The sequence below is a fragment of the Glandiceps talaboti genome, chromosome 15, assembly GCF_964340395.1.
Source record: "Glandiceps talaboti chromosome 15, keGlaTala1.1, whole genome shotgun sequence".
NCBI lineage: Eukaryota > Metazoa > Hemichordata > Enteropneusta > Spengelidae > Glandiceps > Glandiceps talaboti.
In genome coordinates, this window is record NC_135563.1 from 7,161,922 (window position 1) to 7,184,856 (window position 22,935).

Below are 22,935 nucleotides of genomic sequence, written 5' to 3' on the forward strand. Positions count from 1 at the left end.
CTCACTGGAATCTTCCTTGGGCATATTGCAGTTGTGAATGACGGACCACCAGGATGTTCCGGCATATTATACCAGAAACCGAAGTGAGTTCCACCAGCTGCCGCATTGTGTCTAATAGTGTTGTTAGGATTTGTAACCCAGAATGTTGCTGGTGTGACATCAACGTTTAATAAACTTGAACTTCCTTTCACGAAAACACCTAGATTATACTGGATGATGTTACTGGTTTCAATGCCGTCCTCCAAGAAGTACGCATGTCCCATTACATTGTACGCCACATTGTGTTCAACCAATAAGTGATGGACTGTATGGATGGTTACAGCTCTATTGAAGGTATGATGAATACCACAGCCTCTGACGTAAGACCCGGACACGTCACCATTCAAATGGAAATGTATGGGATATCGTCCAAGTCGGAAAGCCTGACCGGCATGGGTGACTTCAACATACTCAATTCTACCAGTGACTAGACCCTGGTCTTGAGCTCTAGCATGTATCATGATCTGTGAACCAAACTGATCACTACCTATCTCTTCACCAAACCGACCCTGGAAGCATGTCTGAGTGGCAAATTGGTCTGCGGAAGAAAATGTTTGACAAGTATAAGCATGGCTTGTATTAAACATGGTTAACTCAAATCATGTACTTCTATACTATTTGTTGTAATTGTTTACTTGTCTGAGATAAACAAAGAGCTTTGTTCTGTGATATCAGTTAGAAGTATTTAATGAAAGTTTAAACTTAACCGTAGTACTACAACAACATCATTCTGGGGAATCCACCCAGTTAACACTTTTCACTAAGATAGGGATTCTACCTACTTGTATCAAACTCTGCTGGGCATGCTTCAATAACTTCAGTCCATGCATCGTGGACAGACCCTCTAACTTTGACGTTGTGAGTGAGTAGTCCAACTTCAGCTCTGGTCTCTAAAACCTCTCCATCTAACGTTTCAGTCACTGATATATGCTCATACACCAATGGAGGAGTAAAAGTGATTGTGAACCCATCATCAGAAACATCTGTTAAAAAAATGGACATGTGGCATTACTCAAGATTGCTCAGAAATATCATCAAAATCCTGAAATGTTTGTAAAATCAGAAATACTATCTTTGGTCTATCTACAACCACAATTTTGGTTAATTCAGATTCTCCTTACTATAAGCAAATACAGTTCTCGTCATCTCAGCTATGTGCACAATATTACACCATATTCCAGCTACCTAGTACTTTTCAGTCATTTTTAATATATCGACACCTGAGGGCGCCCTTGATTGGGGGACAAAGAGGATTTAATTTTAATCATGTATGCTGAATGCCTGGCAGTACAAGAAACAGGCACCAAAATGAGTGCAAATGAATTCATGAGTTCGTAAAACTTAAACAGCTAAAAATGGAAGAAGTAGAACTATTTCAATTAACTAAAGAAAGTTCATACCAAATTTGCCATGAGATGTTGAAAAGGGTGATTTAAAAGTATGCCACGGTAGAGAATGATTCTGACCCATACTTGGAAAATATCTTCAAATATCAGATGTGGTGGACATGGTATTCATATTCTGAGTTCATTTTACTTACCAGTGATTGTGAGTACTTCACTTTCTCCCTGACTGTGTCTGTGATTGGTGGTTGCTATGACGAGCTGATCTCCAGGTTGCCAGGTAACAGACTGCATCAGAGTCATCTCTGTAGCATCAGCAGGAGCTGTCTCTGCCAGATAGGTCCAGGTTACGGGAACAGGAATTCCTTGTTAGTAAAAGAGAACAGTCACAATTAGAACTATGGTAAATATTGGAAGTGCTGAATGTATAAAAAGAGTCAATAACATAATAAATTAAAATAGATGTTGTGATGCTTAATCAATGTTATAACATTGTATCTTTCAAAATGGACGATCCAAACTGTCAATGCAGTGCAGCATAGATTGTATGTAAAACTGTTAATGCAGTGCATCAAAGATGGAATAGCAACCACCATATGTGCCAACAAGCATGCAATTAGAACCCACAAGCTTTCCAGTCAATATATTCTCCATACAATATTTTTTGAAAACCACAGAAGTATACATGGGTGATAAATTGTAAATGGCAACAATGTCTTACCATGAAGGTCAAGAGTACCATGTCTCACAGCCAGAGTCTTGGCTCCATATACGGGTAATTCTGTAGATCTGACGTGTCCATGCATTGTAATAATACCCTGATGTTGGAATGGTTCATCCTCTGTGCCTACTTGAAGCAATCCATCATCCATAATCAAGATGTTTTCAGCATTCAATTCTATATCCTTTTCATCAAATATCACTGAACCGCCTATATAGGGTAAAAACAAAACAATTTTAAACATTGAACTCAGGTCTAAAATAATTTCTAACCTATAACAAGGTGTTTGCTGCCTTCACCTCAACACAACACATGTTTGTCAATGACCCTCCTGCATTTTGTATAGATTAAAAACAAAAGAACACCAAATACTGAACTCATGGCTTAAATAATATCCTACTGGGGATCCATAACGAAGATGTGTTATGCCTTCAGTTCTGTATCATTGTCATTGAATATTGATGAGCCTCCCATACAGGATAGAAACAAAAGAATGGCAAACATTAAACTCATGGCAGTGCATTCAACACTCCAAGCCTGTCACTCATTACATCCTTGTTACTAAAATTTAATCACTAAAACAATTTATCGACAAATCTTTTTCCCTCTTCCAGCACTTTTCTAAACTGACATCTATATCTGGATGTCTTACCTTCGATCAATAACATTTTCAATACAGGGGTGTCAGTGTCCAGTACTAAGGTTTGTCCTGCTGGTACGATAACAAAGTCACCCTCGACTGGTGGATCCAAACCTCCCCATGTATAAATGGATGACCATACATCTACATAGTAATAGTCGGCATCGTCCTGGGAGTATAACAGAATCAAGTCAGTCAAATATAAAATGGATGGATTTTCTTGTAATTATTCTTCCTTCATCAAGTATTTAAAGATGACAATCCACTAACATTCTTAGTATTTGTTACAAGTGACAGTTTGTTGCTATGGTTACAATATTGCCTGGGGAATGTCTGTTTTTGAATGACTCATTAAAGTCTAAAAAAAAATAATTAAAAATCAAGAAGAGAAGAGATACGGAGGGGAGAGAAGGAGGGGAGGGGAGAGGAGGGGAGAGGAGGGAGGGTAGGGGAGGGTTTTGAGGAGAGGAGAAGAAAGAAAAAAAACAAGAAAACATCAAGATCTTAAGACAAGCCAAGACAAGACAAGACAAGACAAGATAGGAAAAGTAGCAAAAGAAGGAAGGAAAAAGAAGCAAAACACAAAAGGAAAGAAATACAGTTTACATCAGCCATAGATGTATTAATTACAGAAGCTAACACATCCATTCACCAAATCAATCTAACTCAACAAAAGACTGTAAGTTTAATTACTGTACATTTACACACCTGTGTTGCAATACCATTGTTACCAACTTCTACTCTCACTTTGGTTTGTATAGTTCTATAATGAGCACCAGTTTGACATACAATATCGGTAGAATTCTCGGAGATAATAGTACAGGTGGTCCCATCAATAGTCACTGTGTTTTCGCCATCACTGATAATACAAATGGAAAATAAATAAAAATTAGTCAGCTTAGTTTAACAGGTGTGTGTGTCAACATTGTATAAACATGACCATTGTACAGACATCAGTATTGGAGATTTAATTAAAAAGTCACACTATGTAAATACATTTGGACAGAATTGACATTACGATACTATGCTGGGTAAATGATTTGTGTAGCTGTACACATAATATGGGTATACTGTGACAATAACTCCAATCAATTGATTTTTGGGTTCACATCTTAAAATAAGACCCTCCAACAAGATCATGATTTTAACCCGTTATTGTACTAATTATGGATAATATCGACCTTCATTAATTAAACATGTACAACGTCTAAAGTATTGTGTTTCAACAATTTGCAGTGAATATATTGTTGGTTGCCTGATCAAAAAAGAAATAATACTCCAGTTATTTATTTATTTATTTATTTATTTATTTATTTATTGCATCCCTTTTGTATCAAGCACTCACTAAGCATGTTAGGAGCAGTACTAGCACAGCTTTCAGTTCTTGTGAAAAGTGATAGTTGCGTAGTTTTTAGCCCAACAATATTTCCAATGTGAGGAATAAAGTTCAGTTTAATAGTCACTCTTACCTGAATCCAGTGCCAGTGATTGTTACAATCGTACCACCACCTGTTCCGCCTCTGGTTGGACTAACTGATGTTATGACAGAGGTCATTGAACTTTGATAAGTGAAAGCACTGGAGCTTGTGGCTGTGGCATCACTTGTAGAAATAGATACAATGACATCACAGGTCTCAGTGCCGGATGCTATGGAAACAGAAAACAAGTCAACATAAGTATAGTCAAGCTTCACAGAACGTGCGGAGGGTGTTCAAATGAGAAATAACAGTCTCTTTACAAGTCATACTTGAACTGACTCTGTGAATATTACTCTAACCATTGATTTAGTAGGTGCAACAAAAGGTGTATTTTCTTACATTTGGTGACAAGTTTGTTTGTACTCCTCTCCTTTCTGTTGTCTGTACTCTATGCAAGTAGTACTGAAGTTCAAAAAAAAGTCTAAAAAATTCCATTCTCAAACTACTGAATTCCTGATAAAATACGGAAAAAAACTGAAAATGAAGTAACCATACTGTTCTATAATGAACTTTGACCTTACCTAGATTATCATTAGCTGGGGCTTCACAAATGATTTCAGTTGCTGTTGCATTATATATAACGCATTCATTACCACAGATTGTCACCTCACTGTTCACACTGTCAAATCCATCCCCTGTAATGGTCACATCACGACCACCACCAAAGCTACCTGTAATATAAAAATACAACATGTACAGTTAAATCCACTGCCTTTCAGCATCACCATTCACCAAGTCAAAGTACAACACTGGCTACAGTACAGGAAAAATGAAGTAATTGTCTTGGTCTTTCACTGATGGGATATCATTTACACTAAGACAGACACAGTTCAACTCTAGACTAACAATAACAGAGACACAACACACACAGCAGGATCCTTTAGCCAATCACACTGAAAAATGGAAATCATTACTGGTCTTTACTGTGCAGTTGAAACAGGCTTCCGCTAAAAAAAATTACAAATGGGCTTGACTATTTTAAAGACTTCAATTGCTTACTTTCCAACTGATAATAAACATGCTAACTTGTCTAACTACTTCTATATCCCAAATGTATGTGGCACCTCTAGAATTTTTTTTTTGTATTTGTTATCTGAGTGTGTGTGTAAAATACATCATGTCCCAGTTGAGTGAAACAACAAGGCAACTTCATTTCTCCTGTAAATTACAAATTTTTCATAAGAGTTCACCAGGAAACTTTAGAAGGCGAGTGTATTTTTTCAATGTAATTGGAGAAACATGCATACAGACTCAAATCACAGAAGCAAACGCTGATGTTGAAATATAGTAGACATTTCACTTACATTGTGTTGGAGAAACAGCAGTCAGTGTCAGCTGATACTCAAAAGTTGAAGAAGATGTGGCCAATCCTTTCCCGCTAACATGTACAACTACGTCAAATGTACCAGCCGAGTGTTCACCCAGATCACAGTCTATTGATGTAGTGCTGGCTGATGATACAGTACACTCAACGCCATCCAATGTGACAGTAACGTCTGATGTCACAGAACTGAAGCCTGTACCACTGATTGTTATCGAGTCTGCACTCGTACCAGATGAAGGCGACACCGATGATACCGTTGGCGTTTGCCCGCTAGAGAATGTATAAGTTTCGGCTGTATAGGCCACGCCCCCAGATGTGACCGTTAAGTCTACGCCGGCAGCAGAATGTGATGTCGTAGTACAGACGATTTCTGAGATATTGACAGATATGATGTCACAGTCGTCTCCATCGATATCAACTGACGTGTCATCAACATGGAATCCGCTACCTGCGATGGTCAGGACAGTTCCACCATTGATGCTACCAGATGTTGGTGAAATGCTGTCAATGACTGGATCACTGGTGATTGTGTCTTGACCAAGTTGAGCATTGCCATGATTGTCTCGGTAGAGTACAATGTCATGGTCGCCGACGGGTACGTAACCAACATCACAAGTGATCTCATCATCAGCGATGGTCTGCACAGCACAGTCGTCTTCACCAAATGTTATACTTATATCAGCATCGTCTGTTCCAAATCCTGATCCACTGAGTGTAACAGTTGTGCTGGAACCGGACACCGAGGTGGGACTTGTAGAGTTGACCGAAGGTGTGAACGACTCTGAATACGTGTATATACAATTACTATTACTGTCCATGCATACAGCATCTACTGAATTCACAGTTACGGTCACTTCATCCGAACCAGCGATGTTTGTCGGAGTTATACAAATGATTTCGGTGTAATTTAATGAAATAACGTTACATCTCTTCCCACTTCCAATATTGACTTGTGCAACCGATTGTGAAAAGCCATCACCAGTGATGTTCAATATGGTACCACCAGCCAAGGAACCAGTTGTTGGACTTATACTACTGATAGAAGGCCACATGGTGAAAGCGCCACCTAAGTTGAGAGAGTTTCCAAGATTCTTAACATTGACGTTCACATCATGTCTATTTCCAACTGTCAGCTCATCTTCAGTGTCAATGGAACATACAATTGTATCTTGACTGCTGCTTTGTACGTCACATGGATGGCCGTCGATTGTGACAACATTTTCACATTGCGTGGTACTGAATCCCTTACCAGTGATGGTAAGCACTGTATCACTGGTACCATTGTTAGGACTTACTTCCTCTACAAGTGCTGTACTGCAGTCCCAGAAGGCAAAGTAGAAAGCATCGCTATCATCTCCATTAGGTTCAGATTCTGCACATGACAAGATGTTTGTATCATCACCTGGACATGAATCTCCAGACACTGGTGCTGATACACCTACAGAGTACAAACACACAATATATTTAGCATCACATTTCTGTTAGTCCAATTTTCATTTTTACTGTACTAATTGCTTTTTTCCATTCAAAGATTACACTATAATCTGAAAATAAATGTTGATCTGAACAGTGTTTGTTCTTACCATGGTGAGCTGTTTTATGCAAGAACAGAGATAGGTGGGTGGGTGGGTGGGTAGGTAGGTAGGTAGGTGGGTGGGTAGGTAGGTATTAAGTAGACCTGAATATACAGAAGGAGACAAATACAGCAACAGAGAGGTAAACATAGCCAGACAGATGGATGAAAAGACGGACAGATGGATGGATGGATGGATGGATGGATGGATGGATGGATGGACGGACAAATGGACAGACAGACAGACAGACAGACAGACAGACAGACAGACAGACAGACAGACAGACAGAGACAGACAGACAGACAGACAGACAGACAGACAGACAGACAGACAGACAGACAGACAGACAGACTGACTTACCTGAACTTGTATCATGAATAGCTTCAAACCCATCAACAGTTAGAATCAGCTTTTCAACAACGGAATTTGGGTCTTCCACAATGACAACTCCCTTCATGTACAGTTCACCATCATTATCTATAGCACCACTGGAGTAATAGTATGTACCAGGTGCTTGGAAAGTGTGAGAGAAACTACCTGTATGGAGAATCCAGGAAATTCTAAACATTAATAACCTAACTGATATGCTTTGAATTGAACATGTAATTTAATATTTTGGTACTGCTGATGGCATTGTCTTACCTATATCAAACACCAGACAGTTAAAAAAAAGTAGCGAAATAGCTTTCAAAAATTCAAAATTTGGAACATTGACACTTCAAATCAACATGAAGTATCTAACTTTTCAATGGAAACATTAAACAAACCAAAAGCAATAGTGTGAAACTGAAATATTTAAAATTTGAAAAATTATGACTGGTTAGGTTATCGTCACATATTACTGTCATTAGTCTAACAACATCTACTGACCTTGGGGAGTTTTAGGTCCACTTCTAAACCCAGTACCATCATACACATCAGAGAATGCATCTGCAGTTTGCTGGACAGCATAGCCAATACCGTCTACATACAGTGCTGTTGCCCACTCCCACAGTACAGTGTCTCCGGCTTTGATGGTCACAGTCTGTGGATTCCATTTATATCCCAAACCATAGTCTACATACAAAGTAACACAACACAATCAGAATATAAATCTCTTTGTCTTCACACTCTTTGCATTTGTACAGACAAAAATATTGTCACAATAAAATGTGATGTCATCACAAGAGGTTTTCCCATAAACCCATACAGGAAATACCCCAAACGGCTGAACACATGCAACCTGAAGTATGTCTTCTTTACGAAATATCAATGTTGAGTATTAATTAAGGTGTGATTTTATCACCTAAAATCATATGTAAGTTGATAGCGGTAATCGAGACAAGTGTACTAAAGGCAGAAATAAGTCTGACTGGACTTTTACTTTAAGTTGATAGCAGTAATCAATACAAGTGTACTAAATGCAGAAATAAGTCTGACTGGACTCTTTCTTTAAGTTGATAGCAGTAATCAATACAAGTGTACTAAAGGCAGAAATAAGTCTGGCTGGACTTTTCCTTTAAGTTGATAGCAGTAATCAATACAAGTGTTCTAAAGGTAGAAATAAGTCTGACTTGGACTTTTCCTATAACAATCACTAACCTGTGTGGAAACCTGAGTTATCAACTGAGTGAGTAACTCCCATATCATTTGTAATACAATCAATCTGGTCTTCAGCACTAGATGTAATTACACACTCGATACCACCAAAGAAGACTTGATTTTCACTACTATCATCACTGAAGCCTTCACCTGTGATGCTCACCAAAGTACCTCCTTGTACGGAGCCATGGGTAGGACTAACGTTGGTCACTTTCAATTTATAGTTGACATCGGACACAGAACTGAAGGAAACAGATTATTACAAGTTACATAACAGCTCTGGAACGTCTTGGGAGACAGTTTCTATGATCGCACTGTATTATGTATTATTCTTGTTTACCTAATGTTACATGCATACATTTGCATAACTTTAATACTAATTATCACAAGACAGATAAGACAAACTGTGTGAAATTAAGCATGTGAATAAGTGTGTGTGCATGTGTGTGTGTGTGTGTGTGTGTGTGTGTGTGTGTGTGTGTGTGTGTGTGTGTGTGTGTGTGTGTGTGTGTGTGTACAAATACAAAAAATATTTCACAGGTTTAATCATATTATTCCCACTGCAAGTTGAAAATACATGTACTCCGTAAGTCATTCATAATGGCTAAACAATGGAAAATATTGGTGAATATGCCTAATAGTACTAGCAGATTCTGCATTGTATAATTGTTTCTCACCTGGCATCAGCAAATCCTTGGCCATCTACAAAGATCTTAACACTGTGGTTGCCTGGTGCTTGTGCTGGTAGTACACAGCCTATTGAACTATCTGAATATGACGTCACATTGCATGGTTCGTCACCAATTCGTACAGACTCACTACTGAACAGGTTGCTACCAAATCCACTGCCGCCAATAGTTATCTCACTACCACCTAAAACAAAAAAAATATATGATGAGAAGCAGTTCACAATAACACACAGACTAAAATCGTCAACAATGTGAAGCATTGGTTGATATTTATGACCATTTTACTGTTGGCATCAAGATTGCATCCCTCTCCAGATAGGGGAATGGGATGTCCCTTACCATGTATGGTAAGAAATTGTTTCCATTACCATATTTAGTAATAAAAATTTCCTTTTCCAAATAAGGTGATAAAATGCCCTTATCATTTAAAGGTATGAATATACCCATATTTGGTAATAAAAATATCCTTTCCATATAAGGAAATGGTATCTTTCTAGATATAAGGCAAGGAAGTCCTTTTCTATGAATGAAGGCAATGGACACAGGTCCTTTGACATATGGCTGTCACAATATTTTTCAAATATTTTTTTCGCAAACCACTATTTATACAGATATGCTCATTACTGTTCTTCACTTTCCATGAACCTTTGCATGACTTTATTTTCAAAATGAATTAAAGTAGGAACAGTTATTTTTTAATTTTTGAAGTGTCTGAAAGAAGTTATCATTGATGTGTGTGAAACTGACCTGCAACACCGCTTTCTGAGAGACTTAGTGAGGAAACTGATGGTGATAAACTAAGATCGTATTCAAATCCATCACTAAGAGTGTCTGATACATCATTGATGCTGACTGTTACATCCTCCGTTCCTGATGACTGAAGGATATAAAAAAACATCTAATTATAAATTGTTTGCAAAGCATGTAAATAAAAGCTCGACAAAACTACATATCTGAGTCAGCCAGGTGTTACTCATCTTCTGTATCCTCGCAAACTAGTTGTTCTAATTCTAAGCATCCTTAGCCTCTTGATAAAATGGAACTTATATTACAGAGCCCCTCAGGCATGTCAAAATGATAAACAACGTGACCCAACTATTTCAGAATGCTGAAACACCATCTTGTAGAAGATACATCCCCACTATCCCCGCACCCTCACCATTTTTTAATGAGCAATGACATCATTTGGTAGTTACTACTCCTAAAGTTCCTTTGGGGAAAATCTGAATGAGAACACAGCTGTAATATACTGTCATATTGAAGAAACAAGTACAGCTTATATTCAAGCCTAAGTAAACATAATATGTAAGATTACAAGCCAAGTTGAATGTGTTCAAACAAAAAACATGTGTTTTATACCCTGGTCATTCTATACAACGTCAACTAACATATATACCACTGGTTCTGTAGTACTTGAAATATCAGTCAAAACGTTCCAAAATTACCACTAATTTTTCCAGGTTTTTCATCATAAAATTATTCCTAAATATTTTCCTTCATTAAGCTGGAAACTGTCACACCCATATCCAAAATAATTAATGGTTTTGTCACTACTCATCTAGTGACTTGTAGTGACTAGACCCCTTAGGTCACCCATATTTTCCTTGGCTGAACAAAGAAAAATAGTGATGAGTATTGTCTAATCGTATTCTTAGCTCGTACTCACCCCTGGAGGAGTTACACATGTGATATTGTCATAGTCTACGCTTACAACTTCACATGGAGATCCACCTACATCTACTGTGACATTGTCACCAAAACCAAATCCAATGACATTAATGGTCAGTCCACCTGTAAACATAAAATATTAAAACCATGTCATTGTTAGTTATTTAAAGTAGTTGTCTTTTTAGTACAGCTGTTTTTATATTACAAGTGCCATTATTGTTCAGTGAGTTCTGTTTTCTCTCTGTATCTTGATGGATTCACTAAACAGACTTGCTTTCATTTACAATAACCCTTTCATCTTTAATCTTGGCTGAAATTCCCTAAATTTCCTAAATTTTTACTTCAAATAACGAACAAAAGAAGAAAAAAGTAAGAGTGCGTGTACACGTTGTTGATACTTTCAATTCATCATCAGACTTTTAACAGGCTGCATAATTTACAAATGACAATTCAATCAAAATTACAACTATTTACTATATCCCTATTGCAAAGGCCTGCCATGGTTACAACTTCTATGTGTGATGGGGCCAATACAAATTTAATGCATGTCACAAGTTCAATTGTGTATGTGTGGTAAATTCAATCCTGTACTTGCAGCAAAGAGTATTTCCATGAACCTCAAACGAGTATATTGTCAGACTCACAACAGGCTATAGGTGTTTCATTTATGTTGATTGTAAGTGTGATGAAAGCCTAATAGCATACAAACTTACAATCAGTTCATTACATCTGTGGTGAAGTGCCATACTGTACTTACAGCTAACAGTATTTCCATGGACCTCAAAAGTGAATTTTGCCAGGTCCACAACTTACAGTAGTCTTAGTTATGTTCACTGTACGTGTGGTGGGCCATTACAAATTTATGCAATATGTTTATGGTAAGTGGTGAAGTGCTTTACTGTATTTGCAGCGAATAGTAGTTCCATGGACCTCAAATTTCAAAAGTGAATTTTGCCCGAATCACAACTTACAGTAGTTTTGCCAGTATCTTCACTGTAGGTGCAGCTATTACAATGTTACTTAATATGTTTATTGTATGTAGTGAAGTGCTTTACTGTAATTGCAGCTAATAGTATTTCCATGGATGTCACAAGTGCATATTGTGAGCTCCACAGTGTCTTACTTACCACCAACACTTCCAGCATCAGGTGTGACAGAAGTTACACCAACTTCATACTGAAACTGAAGTTGTCCACTGGTATGTGCTGCTAGACCATCTGTTTGTACAACAACCACAACATCCTGTGTTCCACCAGTTGCATCACCGACATCACAAACAATCTGACTATCACTTGAACTAACAACATCACAATCAACTCCCCCAATAACGACAGAATTGTCACCAGTGTTAGTACTGAATCCAGAACCACTGAGAGTAACTTGAGTACCAGAATCTGATGAACCTGTACAAACAGAGGTAAAAGTGAACATTTGTATTTGCAAGTTTATCATAATTGATTATTAAAGGGTAACACCACTCCAGGAAATAGACACATTTTCTGTTTGTAAAGCACCTATTCCCTTCAGTATAAAACATCCCTCATGAATATTCATTGTTCAACCATGAATATATTATTTTGCTGACTCCCATGATGCAATGTTCCACAGCAAAGATACCCTATAAAGGCACAAGATCAACTTCATGTTTCTCTGAAACCACAAGTAATTGTAGGTTATGTAACCCATTTTAATGAAATCTCTCTATTTCTCAGAAATAAAGTTAAAATTTAGCTGTTTATTTTGTTCAAGAAAACTCCATCCCATTCTCAATTAAACTCAACCAAAATAAATCAGATGTCACTATGCAAATTTAACAGAGGACAAAATGATATTCAAATTAAGCCATTTTCGAATCCAATATGGCTGCTGAATAGTTTTAAAAGATTGACGATTTCCTTGAAAAAAAAATGGTGGATCCCAAATTTCTCTCCTTACTTCAAAAGAAGCAAATTTTCATATTAAGGCAAACTCTGGCAAGATTTGAACAACTTTAATCTTCAGGGGAAATTAATACACCAGGGGCTTACCAGAGGATGGAGAGATACTTGTCACATTAGGTGTACTCATAGCACTATACAGGAATCCACATGAACCGTTGACATGGCAACTAGATGGGATATGGTTGACAATGACATCTACTTGGGGAATGTCATGTGGTGTCCGCAGCATATCACCAGGAATTGGGCCAAGGAATAACCCTCCGTCCCTCAATGTCACCGCTGTCACGTTGAGTTCAAGACCAACCAAGCCAGTAGAATTGAGCTGTCAGTAAAAAATGACACAATTAAATGTCCTTAATTCAATCCAGATTCTCTCAATAATTTTATCTTACCAATGGAGTGGACTAGACAGGATAATTCTTTTGTTCTGGAACAACTTTTTTTTTATAGTTCTGCTAGACAATTGTTCATCTCCCCTAATATCAAAATTAAAACGAACTTGGACTTAAAATATTAAATAAAGAAGTAGCTGTGATTTCATCCCAGGTTCTGGTATAATTATTATCTTATCATGAAGCCATAAGGATTTGACAGGATCATATTTTTTTCAGAACAAGATTTTTCTAGAGTTCTGCCGGACATCTATTTTCCATGCTTCTTTTCACACCCCAGTTTTCAGATTCTGAACTGGACCTTTAAAAAAATTGGTTTACAATTTTTTATCTAAAAAATAACTTTCACTTTTTTTTCTCGACTTCGAAATCTGCTAGTAGTACTCAGTTCATGATACAGAATAAGATTCACATAGTGCAGTGACTTCAATCATAACTGGACATCAATTTTTATCATTATATTCCAATCAGATATCCAGTATGAGTTTACTCCACATCACAATCAAGATCTCATTCTGGTAAAAAGACAAAACCAGGGATGGGGAGGAGGGGTGGGGGTTGGGGGGTTGATAAGTATAATAACATCATGTACTCACTGTCATGGGTGGTTTATTACCACCACTTTGGGTGAACTCAATGGCCCAACTATAACCAGAACAGGTACCGGTTCTCTCAACTGTCACACCCATATCCAAACTGTTATCAAATATCTCCTTGACTTCAGCTGATGTAGCTCCAGCAGGAACTGGTCAAGATGACAACAAAAAACACATATTTACTGACATTGTTACTTCTAATATTGATAAATTAGCTCCCAATCCTCTAAACTTACCAAGTAAATAATTAACCTTATACTGTTAAATCACTGTTTACTTAATATGGAACCCCCACTCACATCACTGCCAAACAACTAAGGCCTTATAGCGGTGAATCAGTCTTTACTTATGGAATCCCACTCACACCACTACTAAATAACTGAGGCCTTAAAGTGACATTTTTAAAATCATTGAACCCCAGTTGATCACTTGTAGACAACCTATAATAGTAAACATATCAGGCCCACTATTCAGCATATGCAAGTGAAATGTACTCAAATGAAAACTGAGCTTCAACCATCTGGAGCTGTGAAGTCATGCATGGACTTTGATTATCAGATAATTACCAACTTTTGAGAGAGAAAAAACTTTACATACTGCTTGCTGTTTTGCCTCCTAACTCAACTCCTAGAGTTCCTCTCAAGGGTGGTGAGGCAGCCTGAAGTCTGTCCACCGATATCATAGATCCAACATCCCAGGTACTGTTCCTAAAGCTGACTTCATCACTATCACTGCTTATGTCACCTGATACCATATCAGCATCTTTGATACCAAGCAATGGGAAGTCATGGCCACAGTTTTCAGCATACATTGATATACTATATGTACTGTTTTCACCCGCTTCAACAGTCACATCAGTTACGTAGAGACCATGCGGTGGGCCAGCACGACCAACTCTGACATCTAGATTACGAAACAAAAATTGTGAGTATGTGAATTTTAAGTTAGGTGCAAAAAACAGATATGGTGAGTACATGAAGTTAAGGGCAACATTCCACTTATAGACCACATAGTGGGCAAGCTTGACTGACTCTGATATCTAGATTACAAAAAATAAAATGTGAGTATATGACGTTATAGGCACGGTGTGCTACATAAAGACTATATAGATGGCCAGCTTGATTAGTATCTAAATTACTACAAATTACAACCATATGAAGAAAAGGGGAATGCCTAAGTTTGGGTTCTGGGGAGTCATTTTATGATTTCACAGTACATAAATTCATATAACTGTAACCAAGAAACACCAACTTGTAACTTGATTCCACCTTTGTTGTTCCAATAGTGTGCGTTGTTACATCATGGGAGTTAACAGACATACCGGTACATACGTAAATAGACTGAAAAATATTCATGACTCCTTATGTAGTGCGTATTACCACCAAATAACTAGTCATGAATATTCAGTGTTCATCTAATACATATTGTCTGATAAGTCCCATGAGGCAACAGTGGGCTAATGCTTGAACAATAGACATAAAAACAAGTTTCGATTTGGTGTTTCTTGGTGATTGGGCAACATTTACGTGATGTGAAATCATGAAATGACTCTCCAGAAACCCAAATTTATGAAAATACCTTTATTACCTGAAGTGGCATTCTCCTTGAAATGCAACATTCGCTATAAAATGACAATATTTCAGTTTAAGAAATAAATCAACTACTGGTAGATTCCAATTTTTTTTTGTTCATACTTACAATTAGCATCACTGGAACCAACAAATACATTGTCAACATAGAAATCTTGTTCCGTAAGTCCCACAAAGACAAGTTTGTCGATTTCAAATCCAGTTCCCAGCTGATATCTACTCATGTACCAGTTGTCATTCATTACAACATCTTCCAAGTCAAGACAATGATGCTGCCATCTGATACAGAAAAAAAATATTTGTTTTTTGTTATTAGAGAACATATCATACAGATTTTGTCTAATTTTCACTTAATTTACCTTTACTCATTTACAGTGTACTACAGGGCTTGAAATAAGGGTGTTTTACTTGTTCTGGACAACTGATTTGAAAACTTGGGCAAGTGGTTTTAGAAAGTACTTATCCCAATGAACAGGTAAATTATCTCTCATGGTTATATTGATTTTAAAACCTCTACTCACTTATTGTAATATCAGTAAAACTTTTCTGTACTTGCAGAAACTTTTGAAGAGATATTTTAGCATGTGAATAGAAGCATATGAATGTTTAGTCTGCTTAGATTTCCTGAGTTTATAGTTTACCTTGAGAACAAAATTCCAAATTCAAAGTGAAACTCAAACTAGAAATAACAATATGGCAACTTGAACGATGACAAAGACAACTCAACAGGACAATATGTAAAAACAAAAAAAATATAAAAAAATAAAAAAAATATCCGTTTTGTGAACAAGTACTTTCGAATTCAGACAGGTACTTTTCATTTTCCACTTTTTGAGAGGGCAAGAGTTTATTTTTCATTATTTCAAGTCCTGTACTATTGATGTTGAGTTCTATGATTAACACCTATTAAGCACAATCTAAAACAAATTTTCCGATTGGGGTGTACAACCAAAGTTTAAAACATTTACCAAATGTATAATCCAAAAACAGACCCACTGTGAGGGATTTCCTGTCATAATTATCCAGTCAATTACCATTTTTCTAAGTGTGAAGGTATTTCCTAAGCACTGAAGATATTTCACATGTATGATGTTACTGACCCAGGTCAATGATTAGGGAATTTTTCATGAAAAAGTGACTGAATCTTGGCAGCACATAGCCATATACCTTTCTGTGGGAATAACTACACCCCCATCCCCACCCCCACCCCCACCCCCACCCCCCATCCCCAGCTATGATTGACTCCCTTTAGTTGTCGATTTCATTCCTCGGAACAATGTCAATAACGAGAGCTACTATTTTGGATAGTGAGAATTAAAACGTTGCATTTAATCATACACCCTCCACCCAAAATCAAAACTATACTTACTGGTTATTATGAATAGCACTAAATGATACCCATCGGCCTCTAGTTCTAGGACTTCCATCTTTCTCTGTGAACAAGATGTTCATCCATATACCATCGGCGATGCCACCAATATAAGCAAAACAAAACTGTAACAAACAATAAGTAAACGGCATTATATTCTTGTTTCTGGTTCCACAGTTTAATAACGGAAAGTAAAACAGCTGAAAATATTCCATGTAGCAATACTTGGTAAAACTGTTTACATATTAAAAAGCCATTAATTGACTTTAATACATGACCATATTTGGAAATATAAATGATACATTAGTTTCATGCATGACCATATTTGGAATTTAAAAATAACTTCTTACATGACCATATTTGGAAGTGTGAACAGTAAAATTGTTTCTTACATGAATACGTTTGGAAATTTGAATGGTACAATGGCCTAACTTACATGACCATATTTGGAAATTTAAATAGTAACATAGCTTCTTAAATGACCATATTTGGAAGTGTGAACAGTAAAATGGCTTCTTACATGACCACATTTGGAATTTTAAAGTAAAATAACTTTTCTTACATGACCATATCTTGAGAGAGACAGAGTGCCATATGTAGCCCCAGATCCAGACATAGTCACATCTGCTTCAAAGATGTCGGTAGGATTCTTCAATGAAGTCTGTCCACAGTATGGTTCCTCATCCTTAACTCTAGTACCAGTTTCAGGACCGTTCTGCGGAGTCTCAAAGTCAAGGAAAAACGCAGCACGACCTGAGCCGATGTCTTGACACTGAACATTAAACATCTGGAAGATTGCCTCCTCAATCTGTAGTGCATAAATGAACAGATATCCCCTTACACTTAGTGGCAGTAGATTGCATAAATGAACAGATATCACCTTACACTTAGTGGCAGTAGATTGCATAAATGAACAGATATCACCTTACACTTAGTGGCAGTAGATTGCGTAAATGAACAGATATCACCTTACACTTAGTGGCAGTAGATTGCATAAATGAACAGATATCACCTTACACTTAGTGGCAGTAGATTGCATAAATGAACAGATATCACCTTACACTTAGTGGCAGTAGATTGCATAAATGAACAGATATCACCTTAAACCCAGTGGCAGTAGATTGCATAAATGAACAGATATCACCTTACACTCAGTGGCAGTAGATTGCATAAATGAACAGTAATCACCTTACACTCAGTGGCAGTAGATTGCATAAATGAACAGAAATCACCTTACACTTAGTGGCAGTAGATTGCATAAATGAACAGATATCACCTTACACTTAGTGGCAGTAGATTGCATAAATGAACAGATATCACCTTACACTTAGTGGCAGTAGATTGCATAAATGAACAGAAATCACCTTACACTTAGTGGCAGTAGATTGCATAAATGAACAGAAATCACCTTACACTTAGTGGCAGTAGATTGCGTAAATGAACAGATATCACCTTACACTTAGTGGCAGTAGATTGCATAAATGAACAGATATCACCTTACACTTAGTGGCAGTAGATTGCATAAATGAACAGATATCACCTTACACTTAGTGGCAGTAGATTGCGTAAATGAACAGATATCACCTTACACTTAGTGGCAGTAGATTGCGTAAATGAACAGATATCACCTTACACTTAATGGCAGTAGATTGCATAAATGAACAGATATCACCTTACACTTAGTGGCAGTAGATTGCATAAATGAACAGAAATCACCTTACACTTAGTGGCAGTAGATTGCATAAATGAACAGAAATCACCTTACACTTAGTGGCAGTAGATTGCGTAAATGAACAGATATCACCTTACATTTAGTGGCAGTAGATTGCATAAATGAACAGATATCACCTTACACTTAGTGGCAGTAGATTGCATAAATGAACAGATATCACCTTACACTTAGTGGCAGTAGATTGCATAAATGAACAGATATCACCTTACACTTAGTGGCAGTAGATTGCATAAATGAACAGATATCACCTTACACTTAGTGGCAGTAGATTGCATAAATGAACAGATATCACCTTACACTTAGTGGCAGTAGATTGCATAAATGAACAGATATCACCTTACACTTAGTGGCAGTAGATTGCATAAATGAACAGATATCACCTTACACTTAGTGGCAGTAGATTGCATAAATGAACAGATATCACCTTACACTTAATGGCAGTAGATTGCATAAACGAACAGATATCACCTTATACTTAGTGGCAGTAGATTGTGGTTGATCTTGATAGTAAAATGTATATAGACACTTTAATGAAATAATTCCATAACGTTTATCTGTTCTAACTTTATATTGGAATGTTGTAGAAGTTAACTTCAGTATGGTTGATATGACTTGCTTGGCTGACACTTTCCATTGATGTTGTAAACTTAGCGTAACATTCCTAAGACAATGTCTGTTGACAAACTAACAGTCAGAGCGAAACAATAACAAACTAACAATTGCATATAGTATTGTAGTGAGACCTTGATTCTGCACTCAAAAGGTTGCCACATAAAAGGTGAGGATGACAGTAACGCAAAATAAAAAAGCGTGTGTGTTTCCAATAACCTGACCTCGACTGACCCTAATTTAAGCTGCCGACCCTATACATTATTAAAACAAAAAAATAAGCTTCACTTTCATGCACAATTGTTTTCTTTTCCCAGTGATGTCTGTACATATTTCATCAAGCTATCACAGAAGGGGTATTCTGACCAACATTTCATTTGGTTTTGGGTCGAAGCAATATTTTTCAACAATAAAAACAATTAAAAAGGTCAAACAAAATCTCAACCTACCTACTCTATTCTCTGATGCCAGGTTATCGGAGACACACAATTATTTTTGTCTGCCTAATTCTGATGCACAGGGCAAACCCTTGACAATACCTGTGGTGCTTATGCAACCTGTGGGCACTTTGAAAACTAGTACAACAGCCAGACCAACATTATATATTGCCAGAACAAAGTAACAAACTTAGAATCGGTGATTCAGACACAAATCAAAAATTTTACCTCTGAAGCACTCGCTGTGACAGACACTGGATCAGATTCAAAATCATCATAGACAAAGCTGAAAGTGTCATCAGATAATCCATTCCATTCAATTGTCAATTGCTGAAATAAATCAAAGTTATGCTATTGGTAAAGATTTCAGGGGTCATCTCCATGGGTAAAGACTTGTTACAGAACACAGTTGACAAGCTATAATTCTAAGAAAATACTTCAAGGGTATTTTAATCATGACTTCAATAATCAGTCAATCAAGCTAACAATCAATCAATCAATCAATCAATCAATCAATCAAGCATGTATGCAAGTAAGCAATCAAGGAATCAAGCAATCAATCAATCAATCAATCAATCAATCAAGTAAGCAAGCAAAAAATCAATTAATCAGGAGGGGAGAACAACCTACCAAGCTACTAAATCTTAATTCTCTACTATATCAGATATCTACTCACCTGTTCTTCAATCTCAGCGAAAGAATCAGTTTTGATTTGTTGTTTCTCATTAGTAGCAGAGCTGACTTGACTATTAACAAATGGCGTATTATCCATCCATACACCAATCTGTACATGATCTCCACCAGTATACTCTATATGTGTAGCCTCTATGTAGTAACTCTGACCACCAGTCAGTGTAAATACTGCAGACTGCTGCTCCTCAAATGATGTCCAACTTGTCGTGTGTGATGAACAAGAAGCAATCTTTTGCTGTAAATTACAACGTAATGTAAATATATTATTAAAATACACACAAAAAATAAACACCTCATGCAAATAACTCAAGTATGCCATACTTGCACTCATGCAGGACTATAGTTAGATCATTTGCTGCTAAAAGGTACAAATTTTCATCAAATACTACTGTCAACATCTTTTCTCATACACTTGGTTTGCATCATTTATCAAAAAGATTCATAATGGTATATTTTATATGTTACATTTTTAGAATATAATATTTGAAAAAAGAAACTTTCTAAAACAAATGTTTACTTACTTTGTCACTTTCATGTTCAGTTGTACTTAAGTAGAGCTCTGCTTTGTCGTCAGCCATGAGATAGAAAGTGTAGTCACTATTAACTGGTGCGAGAAAGTATCCACTTAAACGTGATGCATAGCTGTCGTAAATTTCAACATCTGGTGCATGTGCCTCTCGTACGATTTCACTACGATAGTTTGCTGTACTACTGTCATATGATTGGATGTCGCTCAAACTACAAACAGACAAAGATTAGTCATCACCTGTTAATAATGTACAAACTTTGAAATTTGTGTAACTTAAAGAGGAAATCGACATGTTTGATACCATTGCATATTTCATTCTCTAAACAAAACTTGTGATTCACAGAATTGTGCCAATGGCACTGTAGCACAACTGGACTGTTTGTTTGGGTAAGGATGCTAGGTGATGTAATTTTTTCAACATTAATTAAGTTGTGCTAAAAGCAACAAAAAGCTACAACTTGAAATATTGAATCTTAAAATTCTGCTTTATAAGGTTTGTTATGATAGATAGAACAGAAATGATACCATCAACCAATCACATACGAAAGCAGGGAGAGGCATGACAATGATTAATTTCAAATGAACATTCCGTACAACAGGGGTTTTTTGATGTAAAGATACCAAAACATGTCTATTTTGAGTGTGGGTGCAGTTTGGTGATGTAGAGTCGTGGGGATGGTAACACACACTTTTTCAGGATACGGTAAATCTTAGCCTTACTAAATGGTAATTCTTATCAGAATCCTGGTCATACCTGGATGGTGTAGTGTCTGCCCACATTTCCCACAGCATACCACGTTGTCCTGGATACAGGGCCTGGGATGTTGACTTGGCTCCAGTCCAACATGTGATCTCAGTCATTGTTACATTATCAATGGTACACGGCACACCTAAACAAAAGTTGATTTCCAAAGTAAGATATGGCCTGTGGGGGTGCTGTTACATAGTCTGTGTTCAAACCATTTCAATACCAATTTCTGCATGTATGTAAGTTCTTGTTGCTAAGTGATAATTACAAATATGTGAACGACAACAGAATAGAAACTACTGCAGTCCAGAAGGCCTACCTGTAGAACGACCTTCAACATATAAACTCTATAATTTTACAGTTATCACATATACATACATACATTTCAGACAACAAATTTGTAATAATTGTGGAAGGAGTTCGGTCTTGCATACATTTTTGTAGGTCTACATACTGATATTATTGTACATTTGTCTGTTTGGATGTGTATTGTCTGTGGATAGCATTTTATTCATACATTGGGATTTCTGTGATGCAGGAAGGAAATTTTCCATTATATGTTTCAAGTTAATGGACAATACAGTTTTTGAATTTGAATTTGAATTTGAATTTGAACTTAAATTTGAATTTGAATTTGAATTTAAATTTGAATTTAAATTTGAATTTGAAATAGGAACATGAATATGAAAATTGGGGTATTAATTCTATTATGATGAGCAAAATATTCATTAATACTTTTACTCAAAATATGTACATGACTCTCTTTATTTCAATGACAGCTTTTTTTTACCCCTGTTTCTAGATCGTAACAATCACTAGTAACTAATCAGTATTTTTATACTTACCACCAACATACACCTCGGCATCAGTGTCAAAATAATCTCCAGAAATTGTCAGGTATGTTCCTCCTTCAATGCTACCAGTTGTTGGATACACATCATATATTTCTACCAAAAAAAAAGTATGATTTGAAAATGATTACCATAAATATCTATACCTAAAAACCAATCTAAATTAAGTTGTTTGATAAAACCAATCTAAATACCAACAATAACTTAAGTTTCCTATTAGTAACAACAATACAGTGATGATAATGAAATGAACGTTTACAAATTACTACATTTTAATTACACTATTTATAAAGTGCTGACGACAATGTGATTTTTACAAAATATATTTAATTTAGCACATCTTTGAAGGAACTATATTAACATGACTACACAAGTCATATCAATGTCAATGAG

The 22,935-nt window shown here is 36.6% G+C and overlaps 1 protein-coding gene across 1 annotated transcript in view; it reads right to left on the reverse strand.

Moving 5' to 3' along the window:
* LOC144446899 (fibrocystin-L-like) overlaps nt 1-22,935 on the reverse strand; it is a 63,612-nt gene that overhangs the window by 24,652 nt on the left and 16,025 nt on the right. Inside the window, exons 10-36 of the mRNA XM_078136745.1 lie at nt 22,537-22,638; nt 21,698-21,833; nt 20,936-21,152; nt 20,398-20,649; nt 19,950-20,051; nt 17,506-17,751; nt 16,944-17,068; nt 15,684-15,853; nt 14,583-14,888; nt 13,986-14,134; nt 13,085-13,319; nt 12,185-12,460; nt 11,056-11,180; nt 10,137-10,266; nt 9,378-9,573; nt 8,701-8,942; nt 7,990-8,175; nt 7,480-7,656; nt 5,526-6,983; nt 4,743-4,892; nt 4,213-4,390; nt 3,452-3,602; nt 2,756-2,912; nt 2,104-2,313; nt 1,580-1,747; nt 822-1,022; nt 1-577 (exon numbers count right to left, since the gene is read on the reverse strand). The exon at nt 1-577 is cut by the window's left edge and continues 1,067 nt beyond it. Coding sequence (XP_077992871.1) covers nt 1-577; nt 822-1,022; nt 1,580-1,747; nt 2,104-2,313; nt 2,756-2,912; nt 3,452-3,602; nt 4,213-4,390; nt 4,743-4,892; nt 5,526-6,983; nt 7,480-7,656; nt 7,990-8,175; nt 8,701-8,942; nt 9,378-9,573; nt 10,137-10,266; nt 11,056-11,180; nt 12,185-12,460; nt 13,085-13,319; nt 13,986-14,134; nt 14,583-14,888; nt 15,684-15,853; nt 16,944-17,068; nt 17,506-17,751; nt 19,950-20,051; nt 20,398-20,649; nt 20,936-21,152; nt 21,698-21,833; nt 22,537-22,638 — 6,622 coding nt within the window. The remainder of the gene's footprint in view (nt 578-821; nt 1,023-1,579; nt 1,748-2,103; nt 2,314-2,755; nt 2,913-3,451; nt 3,603-4,212; nt 4,391-4,742; nt 4,893-5,525; nt 6,984-7,479; nt 7,657-7,989; nt 8,176-8,700; nt 8,943-9,377; nt 9,574-10,136; nt 10,267-11,055; nt 11,181-12,184; nt 12,461-13,084; nt 13,320-13,985; nt 14,135-14,582; nt 14,889-15,683; nt 15,854-16,943; nt 17,069-17,505; nt 17,752-19,949; nt 20,052-20,397; nt 20,650-20,935; nt 21,153-21,697; nt 21,834-22,536; nt 22,639-22,935) is intronic.